This window comes from Leucopleurus acutus, assembly GCF_964270905.1.
Source record: "Leucopleurus acutus genome assembly, chromosome: 1".
Classification (NCBI taxonomy): domain Eukaryota; kingdom Metazoa; phylum Chordata; class Mammalia; order Artiodactyla; family Delphinidae; genus Leucopleurus; species Leucopleurus acutus.
In genome coordinates this window covers 36,738,904-36,751,806 of record NC_139142.1, presented here as the reverse complement: position 1 = coordinate 36,751,806, position 12,903 = coordinate 36,738,904, and the positions used below count along the sequence as shown (strand labels likewise).

Below are 12,903 nucleotides of genomic sequence, written 5' to 3'. Positions count from 1 at the left end.
CTGAGGAGAGTATGTCAGTCCTGAAAAGGACATTGGGATAATGCCAGAAGAATGGGTGCTCAGTAAACAAAAAGAAAATTTTTTACTACAGTTAAGTTCCCCTTTATCACTTCCCTGCAAATAACCCTGTGGCTCAGGCCCTAAGCCAAAAGAGAAATTTGGATGAGGAACTAAAGAGTTACTGATACTAATCTAATTTCCCTCCACCCCATTACGTTCACCTTGTTTCCTATAACGGTTTTTCCCATGTAATGTAATATGTCCTCTTCTTCCATATGGCTGTTTAGCTGTATGTCAGGGTTTCTTTCTGATTTGAGTGTAGGTTTTCTCCCCACTCTCCTCTATGACTCGATGAATGGATCTTGGCTTAAGCTCCTCTCAGAAACCCACAGCAAGAAGGACACATGTACAAGTCCCAACTTGTAGCTGAAACCCTGAGTAGCCAACGAAGGGATGGTTTTAGGAAGATTGCTTTTTGATGCTAAGAACCTGCTTTTGTGCACTTGTCCTGAGTTCTCCCATTTAGGTGGCATGCGAAGGAGGGCAGCTTCCCCCAGTTCTCTGATGCACGCTGGCTTTTCTTTCAGGGGTGCAGATCGCTGGAAGGCACGCTGTGGTGGTCGGGCGCAGTAAAATAGTTGGTGCCCCAATGCATGACCTGCTTCTGTGGAGCCACGCCACAGTGACCACCTGCCACTCCAAGACTGCCCACCTAGGCGAGGAGGTAAGGGGTCGCGCGCGCGCGTTTGCATGCCCGTTCCTGCGTGTGGCAGGGGTTCTTGCCTAATGGGGATGGTTCATATTTAAGTGCCAGAAGCTGCCATGTACCTCATTACCGCATTTAACCCCTCTAACAATTCTGTGATTCTTGTCTGTTTTACAAGATGAAGAAACAAATTCAAATTTAAAACTTGTCCAAGTCTATGCAGATTTTTGTTTGGACTGTATTCTTTCTGTGCCAGTCCATCTGGTGGTAGATAGGGGTTAGCAGTATAAGAACTGGGATTGACCCATGGCAGCCAGATCCCACGTATGCGACAGTGGGTGGTCTTAGAGGTGGAGGTGTCCAGAGCGGGTTATGGACGGTGGTCTTGTGACCTCGGTCACAGCTTGTTCTTGACCCCTGCATCAGATTCCTGAGCCCAGGAATTCCCAGGAATGATTCCCAGGAACCATCCCATTGACAGTGCAGTCTCTTAAATGTGGCGACAGACCAGAAGAGAGGCCCAGCACCTCTTTAATCCTCCCCAAGCAATGCTCTGCTGAAGGTGGTGGTCCCCACATTCTGGTGAAGAGGGGGCAGTCTCCAGGTGTCATGTAATTCAGGGACGTTGTCCCAGGCCTGTGGCTCCAAGCCTGTACTCCTCCCTGTCTCAAAGGTTCTCATCAGGTTCCCCATTCAGTAAAATATGTAGTGAAAGGGGAGGTTTTGACCTGTGTAGGAATGAGCACAGTATATGAAGAGCTGTCAGAGACAGTGTGTGGCCTGCATAAAATAGCTGACGACAATGAAGAATTTCATACAAAGCTTACGGATGTCCTTTCCACTTCTAGATTTTTTTTATGTTTCACTGTTTAGTTTCTGAAGTCAGAACTGTCCTTCCCTAGGTAAGTAAAGGTGACATCCTGGTAGTTGCAACTGGTCAGCCTGAAATGGTGAAAGGGGAATGGATCAAACCTGGGGCAATAGTCATCGACTGTGGAATCAATTATGTCCCAGGTGAGTGTTGCTGGGGGAAAAAGGTGGTTTCTGGAGGCGGGCTGGGCAGAGGAAGATGAAGCCCAAGCGAGAACCCCTTGTCCCATTCTAGGCTTGAAGTGCTAAGGTTTAGAGTGATCAGCCTACCCATGGGGGCATGAAGTTAGTAGACGGCATAGTTGCCCCTTGCAGGAAGAGCCTGTGATTTTAGCCACTGTGCTGTGCCGTGCAGTGCAAGATGACCTTGTCCAGGGAGAGGGTGGGAGAGGAGGCAAGATGATTTCTCGCTTCATCATCACGTAGAGATGGATTTTAACAAAAGATGGTTAAAATATAGTGTGATCTTTGCAAAGTGCTGTGAGACTCCAGGAGAGGGACACATTGTGTCAAGAGTCCTCTAGTTAGGGCTTTGCAAAGATGTTTGGCCTGGGCTATTTCTAGGTAAAGGATAAAGCCAACATTATAGTCATGTCCAAAACTGTCCTTGTATCCTCGTCCCTAAGTTACTCCTCACTGCGCCGTTTTGGTTAGTGATATCATCACCATTCTTCCTTCCCACAAGTCTGAAACCTTTTAGTTTCCCTCCCAATCGTTCCATGTATGGATCCGTTTTTAAATTTTATGAGTTTTTTCCCTTTCTTCTCTGTTCTCAGTGTCACCACTGAGAGTCACCCTCTCTGCTGGATGCACTGCTATAAATTTCTCCCTGGTCTCCCTACCGCCAGCTGACTCCCACTCAGATCCATCTGTGCACTCTTGCCATGTTTATGGGTCTTGATGTGGACCTGTGAGCCTCTTTCTTCCATGTTACCTGCCAGACTCCTTAGCCCCATACTAGTTTCAGCCACCTCTGTGGCCTTCTTTCTCACACACACTTTGTGATTACCTGTCTTAAACTGTTGTAAAATGGACCACATGCTCTCCTGCACATGCCTGTTTGTACTTTGCTGCCCCTCTGCCTGCATCTTTAGTGGGGCAGGCTGTTCTTTTCCTCATGAAGTTTTCAGATGTAAAATCTGAAAGGACAATTCAGTGAATACTTGTATACATACCTCGTGGGTTCAAAAAAGGAACAATTTTTAATCAAGCGACTGTTTCTGTGCATCAGGCACCACTCCAGGCCTTGGGCTACACAACTGAATAAAGCGCAACCGTGATCTTCACTTCCAATGACTTCCTCCCCACCTCCTCTCTGTCCAAAATGTCCATTCTTCCTTCCAAACCTTGTCTGATTTTCCTTCAGCAAGAGATGATCAAAAAAAAAAAAAAAAGAGATGATCTCTCCTTCTTTGAAACTCCTTCTCTCCCTCCCTCCCCTCCCGCAGAACTTGATGTTTCTCTCATTGTATGTCACTCATGCTTGGTGTCCTGTGCCTTTTCTCCGCTAGTCTGCCTCTAGGTGCCGTGTCCAGCGTGTGCCTTCTGACTGCTGGCAGCCATATCTGTTGGAATGTTAAAAAGAGTTATAGCAAGAATATTCTTTTTCCTCCCCTCCCATCTCAAGTTTGAAATATAGTCACTAAGCTGCCAGGAACATGAGTCACTGTCAAGCCTTCACCGTTTTTAACCTCCCTCCCACTCTCCGTACCATGTTTTTAAGACAGTAGCTCATAATTGATCACTCCTTTTCTTGTAGTGTAATTATCTGATGGGTGATAAAGAAATTGCTGTCCTACAACTCCTCACTTTCAGTACTTGCAACGTGACATTCAAGCTCATTCTGTTTAAAACCTTGCATCTTCTATATCATATTTCTGCTTTTGACTTCTTTTGTTTTAGACTGGATTTGAGAAGAGGAAAGAAGAAAAACCTGGGTAGGGCTCTTGAGTCTCGTATGACTTACACATGAAACTTAACCTCCTATTCACATTTATTCCTCATGTAGAAGGTAAAGTATGAATAAGGTCAGAGCAGTATCTTTCCTCCTGGTCAGCTATACTTTTTCTGATCCTGGGGATATAGGTGAATAAGTATCGTTACTGTTCCCCAAGGAAGGCAGGATCACTGTTACAGACCCGAGGGTGAGCGGGAGGACCTAAAGACTGCTCTTTGCAAGTGTTCATTCCTTTTTTTTTTTTAATTGTCACTGATGTATAGTTGATTTACAATGTTGTGTTAGTTTCAGGTGCACAGCAAAGTGAATCAGGCATACATATACATATATCCACTCTTTTTTAGATTCTTTTCCCCTATACGCCGTTACAGAGTATTGAGTAGAGTTCCCTGTGCTATACAGTAGGTCCTTATTAGTTATCTATTTTATATGTAATAGTGTGAATGTGTCAATCCCAGTCTCCCAATTTATCACTTCCCCTTTTACCCCCTGGTAATCCAAAGTTTGTTTTCTACATCTGTAACTCTATTTCTGTTTTGTAGGTGAGTTCATTTGTACCCTTTTTTTAGATTCCACATATAAGTGATATCATGATATTTGTCTTTCTCTGACTTACTTCACTCAGTATGACAATCTCTGGGTCCATCCATGTTGCTGCAAATGGCATTATTTCGTTCTCTTTTATGGCTGAGTAGTATTTCATTGTATATATGTACCGCATCTTCTTTATCCATTCCTCTGTTGATGGGCATTTAGGTTGCTTCCATGTCCTGGCTATCGTAAACAGGGCTGCAGTGAACATTGGAGTGCATGTATCTTTTTGAATTGTGGTTTTCTCTGGATATATGCGCAGGAGTGGGATTGCTGGATCGTATGGCAGCTCTATTTGTAGTTTTTTAAGGAGCCTCCATACTGTTCTCTATAGTGACTGTACCAATTCACATTCCCACCAACAGGGTAGGAGAGTTCAAATGTTCACTCTTGAAACACCACTTTCCACAACTGGGCCACTTCTTGGTTCATATTTTGATTTAAATCGTTTGCATGGTCCTTTCAGGAATAACATCTTAAGTTATTTTCCAAATTAAGGATGAATTAAGGTACGTAGTTTTTTGTTGTTTTTCTTTGTTATGGGTTTTTGTTTTGTTGGGGTTTTTTTTGAGGAATATTTTTTTAAGATTCAAGTACAGAGCAGAAAGTATTGGCCAGAGAAGCATGTAAAAGTGTTCTTCCTGGTGGTTTACTAAAGATAATTTGAAAAGGGCTGGATTAATAGCGTTTTATTTGGAAGGGTTATAAAAGGGGGGAACAGATTCCTAACCCCTCTCAATCCAGTCTCAACCTATCCAGCGTAGTGGCTTCTATACTGGACCCTGTTATTGGGGCCCCCAAATTACATGCGAAGGACTCAAGGCTCAGCTGGATTGGGTTTTCTTTTTTCCTCTACCGCGCAGCTCGCGGGATCTTAGTTCCCCGACCAGGGATTATAAACCCATGCCCCCTGGAGTGGAAGTGCAGAGTCCTAACATTGGACCGCCAGGGAAGTCCCTCAGCTGGATCTTAAGTAGTTTTGCACTAATAGTTCCAGATGAAAGAGAAATTCTAGGGCTGGGATAGATAAGCAAAATGTTTGATGGTTACTGAAGCCACGTGCTTAGAGACAGAGTCACTTTTCCACTGACCACATCACACCTTCCGTGAAACCCTGTACGTACATCACAGGGCACTGAAGCCAGCCCTGATAGCATTTGATTAAGGAGCAGAGCTGAGCTCACCCAGTGCAGCGTGAGGTTGTGCAGTAATTGACGTGTCTCCTGTATGTGCAGAAACACACGGAGAAAGTGACTAACATTCATAAATAGAAGGAGGTACGGGGGTATTTTTAGCTAACTTCGGTGTGTTAGACAATTGAAACCCATACAAGGGCAACCCTCAACTGTTACTTCCCTGGCATTTTGAAACGACCTTAGTGATTATGAGAGGAAATGTTCTGCCGTTGCCGTAGCTTGCTGCCTTATAATCTAGAAGCCTGAAACCATCACAAGGGGTTGTGTTCACCAGCTCCTGAGAGTACATATAGAAAATATCTAATGTTATCTAGGGTAGGAAGAGAAACCCTTATGTTTGGAGAATGTTTTTTCTTTTAAATTAATTAATTTATTTTTGGCTGCATTGGGTCTTTGTTGCTGCGCGCAGGCTTTCTCTAGTTGCGGCGAGCGGGGGCTAATCTTTGTTGCGGCGCGCAGGCTTCTCATTACAGTGGCTTCTCTTGTGGCGGAGCACGGGCTCTAGGTGTGTGGGCTTCAGTAGCTGTGGCTCACGGGCTCTAGAGCACAGGCTCAGTAGTTGTGGCGCACGGGCTTAGTTGCTCCGCGGCATGTGGGATCTTCCCGGACCAGGGCTCGAACCTGTGTCCCCTGCATTGGCAGGCGGATTCTTAACAACTGCGCCACCAGGGAAGCCCGGAGAGTGTTTTTTCAATGTCAAGAAACACACACAATTTACTTGATTCTCCTCAAGCTTGTGAAATAGGTAGTGTTCATCCTTCTTTGCCCCTTTGGACTTCTGATCAGTAAGGAGCCCACAGGGGCTGGAAACTCGAGGTTAGTGAAAGAGCTGATCCTAGAGCTGAAGTCGCTTAATTCTGGCTTTTTGGCTGAATCCTGAGGCTTCCTTTCTTAGTTGTGGCAATCTGATCAAAGAGATGAAATGGCTAAGATCTTACCAGGTCCTACCTTAGAACCAACCACAAGGTCTAGCCCTGTCCCCAGCCCCTCCTGGAAGTGCACTGAAGCCAAGTGTAGGAGTGAGTGAGCAGTGATGCATCATGGGGTTTTGTTCTCTTGAATAGCTGTTCTTTGCTGCTAAGATTTGTAGTTCTTGTATCCTTTTAACGGGAGTGTAATTATATTCTTTGCTTTTTTGCATACATTTAAGTAGCTGCTCGTCTTTGGAATTGGATGTTGAATTGTTCCTCCAGCTCATGCCTGGAGCTTACAAAATGCTGACAGTTGCTGTAGAAACCGTATCTGGCAGCTGCGAGATAGCTGGAGCTTTGTGCACCCAAAAAATTCCTTTGAAGGCCTTGGCAAATTAACATTTTAAAAGGTGCTCATTGTATACTTGGTGGTTGGCTTTAAGAATAAAACACAGTTGGTATTTTATTTGCCACCTGACAGAAGACAAAAGGATTCTCCTGGTTCTGAAAAACCACTTAAGCATCTTGTGGAATTTTGCAAGTAAAGTAAGTTTCTCCCTAGGAGATAGCAAACACCTGTCATCCCACAGCTTTTTTTTTTTTTTAAACATCTTTATTGGAGTATAATTGCTTTGCATTGTTGTGTTAGTTTCTGCTGTATAACAAAGTGAATCAGCTATACGTACACATATATCCCCATATCCCGTCCCTCTTCCCCTCCCTCCCACCCCTCTAGGTGGTCACAAAGCACCGAGCTGATCTCCCTGTGCTATGCGGCTGCTTCCCACTAGCTATCTATTTTACGTTTGGTAGTGTATATATGTCAATGCCACTCTCTCACTTTGTCCCAGCTTACCCTCCCCCTTCCCCGTGTCCTCAAGTCCGTTCTCTCTGTCTGCGTCTTTATTCCTGTCCTGCCCCTAGGTTCATCAGAACCATTTTTTTTTTTTTAGATTCCATATATATGTGTTAGTGTTCAGTATTTGTTTTTCTCTTTCTAACTTACTTCACTCTGTGTGACAGACTCTAGGTCCATCCACCTCACTACAAATAACTCAATTTTGTTTCTTTTAATGGCTGAGTAATATTCCACTGTATATATGTGCCACGTCTTCTTTATCCACTCATCTATCAATGGACCCTTAGGTTGCTTCCATGTCCTGGCTATTGTAAATAGTGCTGCAGTGAACATTGTGGTACATGACTCTTTTTGAATTATGGTTTTCTCAGGGTATATGTCCAGTAGTGGGATTGCTGTGTTGTATGGTAGTTCTATTTTTAGTTTTTTAAGGAACCTCCATACTGTTCTCCATAGTGGCTGTATCAATTTACATTCCCACCAACAGTGCAAGAGGGTTCCCTTTTCTCAACACCCTCTCCAACATTTATTGTTTGTAGATTTTTTATGATAGACATTCTGCCCGGTGTGAGATGATACCTCATTGTAGTTCTGATTTGCATTTCTCTAATGATTAGTGATGTTGAGCATCCTTTCACGTGTTTGTTGGCAATCTGTATATCTTCTTTAGAGAAATGTCTATTTAGGTCTTCTGCCCATTTTTGGATTGGGTTGTTTGTTTTTTTTGATATTGAGCTGCATGAGCTGCTTGTATATTTTGGAGATTAATCCTCTTGTCAGTTGCTTCATTTGCAAATATTTTCTCCCATTCTGAGGGTTGTCTTTTCGTCTCATTTATGGTTTCCTTTGCTGTGCAAAAGCTTTTAAGTTTCATTAGGTCCCATTTGTTTATTTTTGTTTTTATTTCCATTTCTCTAGGAGGTGGGTCAAAAAGGATCTTGCTGTGATTTATGTCATAGAGTGTCTGCCTGTGTTTTCCTCTAAGAGTTTGATAGTGTCTGGCCTTACATTTAGGTCTTTAATCCATTTTGAGTGTATTTTTGTGTATGGTGTTAGGGAGTGTTCTAATTTCATTTTTTTTACATGTAGCTGTCCAGTTTTCCCAGCACCACTTATTGAAGAGGCTGTCTTTTCTCCATTGTATATTCTTGCCTCCTTTATCAAAAATAAGGTGATCATATGTGTGTGGGTTTATCTCTGGGCTTTCTATCCTGTTCCATTAATCTATATTTCTGTTTTTGTGCCAGTACCATACTGGTTTTTTTGTTGTTCTTGTTGTGTTTTTTGTTTTTTTTTTAGTACCATACTGTCTTGATTACTGTAGCTTTGTAGTATAGTCTGAATTCAGGGAAACTGATTCCTCCAGATCCATTTTTCTTTCTCAAGATTGCTTTGGCTATTTGGGGTCTTTTGTGTTTCCATACAAATTGTGCAATTTTTTTTTTTTTTTTTTTTTTTTTTTTTTCAGTACACGGGCCTCTCACTGTTGTGGCCTCTCCCGTTGCGGAGCACAGGCTCCGGACGCGCAGGCTCAGTGGCCATGGCTCACGGGCCCAGCCGCTCCGCGGCATGTGGGATCTTCCCAGACCGGGGCACGAACCCGTGTCCTCTGCATCAGCAGGCAGACTCTCAACCACTGCGCCACCAGGGAAGCCCAAATTGTGCAATTTTTTTGTTCTAGTTCTGTGAAAAATGCCATTGGTAGTTTGATAGGGCTTGCATTGAATCTGTAGATTGCTTTGGGTAGTATAGTCGTTTTCACAATGTTGATTCTTCTAATCCAAGGACATGTTATATCTCTCCATCTGTTTGTATCATCTTTAATTTCTTTCATCAGTGTCTTATAGTTTTCTGCATACAGGTCTTTTGTCTCCTTAGGTAGGTTTATTCCTAGGTATGTTATTCTTTTTGTTTCAGTGGTAAATGGGAGTGCTTCCTTAATTTCTCTTTCAGATTTTTCATCATTAGTGTATAGGAATGCCAGAGATTTCTGTGCATTAATTTTGTATCCTGCTACTTTACCAAATTCATTGATTAGCTCTAGTAGTTTTCTGGTAGCATCTTTAGGATTCTCTGTGTATAATATGTCATCTGCAAACAGTGACAGTTTTACTTCTTCTCTTCCAATTTGGATTCCTTTTATTTCTTCTTCTTCTCTGATTGCTGTGGCTAAAACTTCCAAAACTCTGTTGAATAATAGTGGTGAGAGTGGGCAACCTTGTCTTGTTCCTGATCTTAGTGGGAATGGTTTCAGTTTTTCATCACTGAGAACAATGTTGGTTGTGGGTTTGTCACATTTGGCCTTTATTATGTTGAGGTAACTTCCCTCTATGCCTACTTTCTGGAGAGTTTTTATCATAAATGGGGAGCTTTTATCACATCCCACAGCTTTTAAGTAAAGTAGGCACTTGAAGCAGATGGGACTACACACCCTAAACTCGACTTAGTTTTTGGAATAAGCTGTTGTAATTGATCACATAACTTAGAAATAAACATGAAGATTGTGATTCTGAGACTGTGCTTTGATTTTTTTACCTCTTTGACCAGATGATACAAAATCAAGTGGGAGGAAAATTGTGGGTGATGTGGCATACAAGGAGGCCAAGGAGAGGGCAAGCTTCATTACTCCTGTTCCTGGTGGCGTTGGGCCAATGACGGTGGTGATGCTAATGCAGGTAAGTGTGAATGGACGTTTCTGTAATAGTTCTACGATGCTGATAGAATTCCAGGTACTGCATTTCTCCCCAAGTAGAAATGTCATAGAACGTACTCAGAATCTAAGTAAGGATGTGAATCTGTTGAAGAAAAAAAGGAAATGGAAGTAGAGAGAAGTAGAATCAGTCGTATTAATAGAGGGAAGTAGGGGTAGCATGATTCTGATTTACTCTGGAATGTGATAACTTAAGGGGGAAAAAGTACGAGCAGCCTGGCTTCACTCAGTATGTTTTGGCTTCTTGCCCTTTGTAACACACACCAGCTGGTGGGGGTGAGGCACGCAGCCCAGGGCATCCTGCTGCCTATAGACTCCGGCCTCGAATTGAAGCATGTTAACAGGCGGATCCTGAAGCTGTTCATTTTGTGATTGAACTTGAGTGACCAGGACTAGGAACTGAGGTGGAGGTTAAAATCATCACCTCTTCTCAGTTCCATTTGTGTCATTTTGTTTAGAGCACGGTAGAGAGTGCAAAGCGTTTCCTGGAGAAATTTAAGCCAGGGAAGTGGATCATTCAGTATAACAAACTTAACCTGAAGACACCCGTGCCAAGGTAAAAAGAAGCTTTTGCTGTTTTCACACTGTGGATGGTGGGGGTTTAGCTGATGGATACCATGGTTATGTGTATGCCCCTTCCGAACGTGGTTGAGGTGGGTCATTACTAGGATGGCATTGATTGAGTCCCGTGAATAAAGGTTGATACATACTTTCTATATTTCTCCTAAGTGACATTGATATATCACGGTCTTGCAAGCCAAAGCCCATTGGTAACCTGGCTCGAGAAATTGGTCTGAGCTCTGAAGAGATAGAATTGTATGGTGAAACCAAGGCCAAAGTCCTGCTGTCAGTATTGGAACGCCTGAAGCACCAGCCCGACGGGAAATACGTGGTGGTGACCGGGTATGATTTTTGTCCATTTGCCAATTGAATCTTAATATTTGTCCTGATTATTATTACCAGGGGTTGCATTTGCGCTTAGCCATGTATATGTGGAGGTTCCTTTAATTTGGTTTTAGCTTTTTATTTATTTTTTATTTTTTTTAATTTTTTTTTGCTGTACGCGGGCTCCTCCCTGTTGTGGCCTCTCCCGTTGCGGAGCACAGGCTCCGGACGCGCAGGCTCAGTGGCCATGGCTCACGGGCCCAGCCGCTCCACGGCACGTGGGATCTTCCCAGACCGGGGCACAAACCTGTGTCCCCTGCATCGGCAGGCAGACTCTCAACCACTGCGCCACCAGGGAAGCCCAGGTTTTAGCATTTTCATATGTATTTTATCTAATTTCATCCTTACAGCGACCCTGTGAAGAAGAGTAGACAACTCTATAGAGATGAGAAAATTTGTCAAGGTTATTCATCTAGTAGGTGGAAGAGTTTGAATCTTAAAACCTGATCTTCAGATGGAATTGCCTTTTTTAAACCCCAGATCATTAATTCTGTAGATCTGTTGAGGATTCATCTAGTTTTTTGTTTGGCTAAGTTAAAAGCTAGTTTTTGAGACTAAATTGAGAAATTAAAAGTATAGCAGTGTCTCCTACAAAGTAGAGTATATTTGCCCCTAACTGTCAGAAGAGCTAAAATGCCGAAGTCTTTTTTAGTTTCAAACTGGGGGGAAGTTACAACTAAGACCCTTGGAAAAGATCCCTTTCATGTGTTTCATCTTTCTGGTTATTCAGATTAAGAGTCACTCTCTAGGATCAGAGCTGACTTAGTGATACACATGAATTTAATTTACATAAATGTAATTTTCCTGTTTTGCTTTCATCTTGAAGAATAACTCCAACACCCCTGGGAGAGGGGAAAAGCACAACCACGATTGGGCTGGTGCAGGGCCTCAGTGCCCATCTCCATCAGAATGTCTTCGCGTGTGTGCGACAGCCTTCTCAGGGCCCCACCTTCGGAATAAAAGGTATTAGTGACACCAGACCTGGCTGGCCAGAGGGCGCCTGCACCTCCTTCAGTCCTCCTGGCCCACTTGGCCCATGAATGTGTGCGGGGTCTTCAGCTCATTTAGACACTAGAAACAGCTTCATCACATCCCAGAAGAGCATCATGGTGCTTTTGGTGAAGGCTTTCATTGGATCACCCCAACTCCTGCTGTCACTGTCTGACACTGCACAGGGATTCCCTGGGATGGGTAATATGTAGCCAGGGGTGCTTTTATATGACCGATAGTCAACTCTCATAGTAACAATAAAGGTAATCACAGCCACTGATCACCATGCTGACTTTCTAGAGACAAAGACAAACCCTACAGATGTTTCACACTGAGGGAATAAGAAAAGCATATGCTTTTTGAGCATAGGCTTCGTGCCAGGTTTTGTGCTAAGCAGTTTATGCCTGTTACTTTATCTTCTAAGCTGGTTAGTTTTATCTCCACTTACAACAGCAGCAACTGGGGTTCAGAGGTAGCTTGAATTCAAGGCAGTATCATCAAGTACCAGGGTGAGTCCCCACGTCTACTTCAAGCTCTAAGATAATACCATCAACCCAGTGTTTCTTCTGATTAGATGAAAACACAACATCAATAACTGTACTTCACCTTCAGTTTTTGATAGCTACAGTACTGCAAACATGTTCATTTAATTAAAATTATTTTTATTAATTAAAATAGGTTCTCAGAGTCAGCTTCATCATTTGCTTGGCGATAGGGTATCACATATCCTGCTTGTTCTAACAATTACTACAAATGTTGACACGGGGTATGCCTTTGTCCTTCTTCAGCCTATTGTTTTGATATAAGTGCGTTAACTTAGTTCTGCCTTTGAACTTAATAACCCCCTTTTATTTCAGAATGAGCCTTTTCCCCCTTATTGAACCCAATATGCTCCTTTTCCTCTTATCACAAATTGCCCCATTTTCATTGCATGATCTCTGCCCCACAAAAAAAACCCACACAAAACCTCTACCTCAGATTGACATTTATCTCACTGTTAACCTGGACATTTTTAACTGGATTTTGGTTAGTAATCCAAATGGGCCAGCAAAAATCTAGCAGTTAAGCTGTTTTCTACCATATGTGTCCTATTTAGGAAGAATTGCAGTCTCTGTGTTTGTGTTGCTGTGTTTATTTTAAATATTCCTTTTTTAAAATGCCAGAATAG

At 42.9% G+C, this 12,903-nt stretch overlaps 1 protein-coding gene across 1 annotated transcript in view; it reads left to right on the top strand.

The window, feature by feature from the left end:
- Positions 1-12,903, top strand: part of MTHFD1 (methylenetetrahydrofolate dehydrogenase, cyclohydrolase and formyltetrahydrofolate synthetase 1) — a 58,432-nt gene that overhangs the window by 22,745 nt on the left and 22,784 nt on the right. Inside the window, 6 exon segments of the mRNA XM_082840907.1 lie at positions 588-724; positions 1,609-1,720; positions 9,638-9,765; positions 10,259-10,356; positions 10,530-10,703; positions 11,572-11,708. Coding sequence (XP_082697033.1) covers positions 588-724; positions 1,609-1,720; positions 9,638-9,765; positions 10,259-10,356; positions 10,530-10,703; positions 11,572-11,708 — 786 coding nt within the window.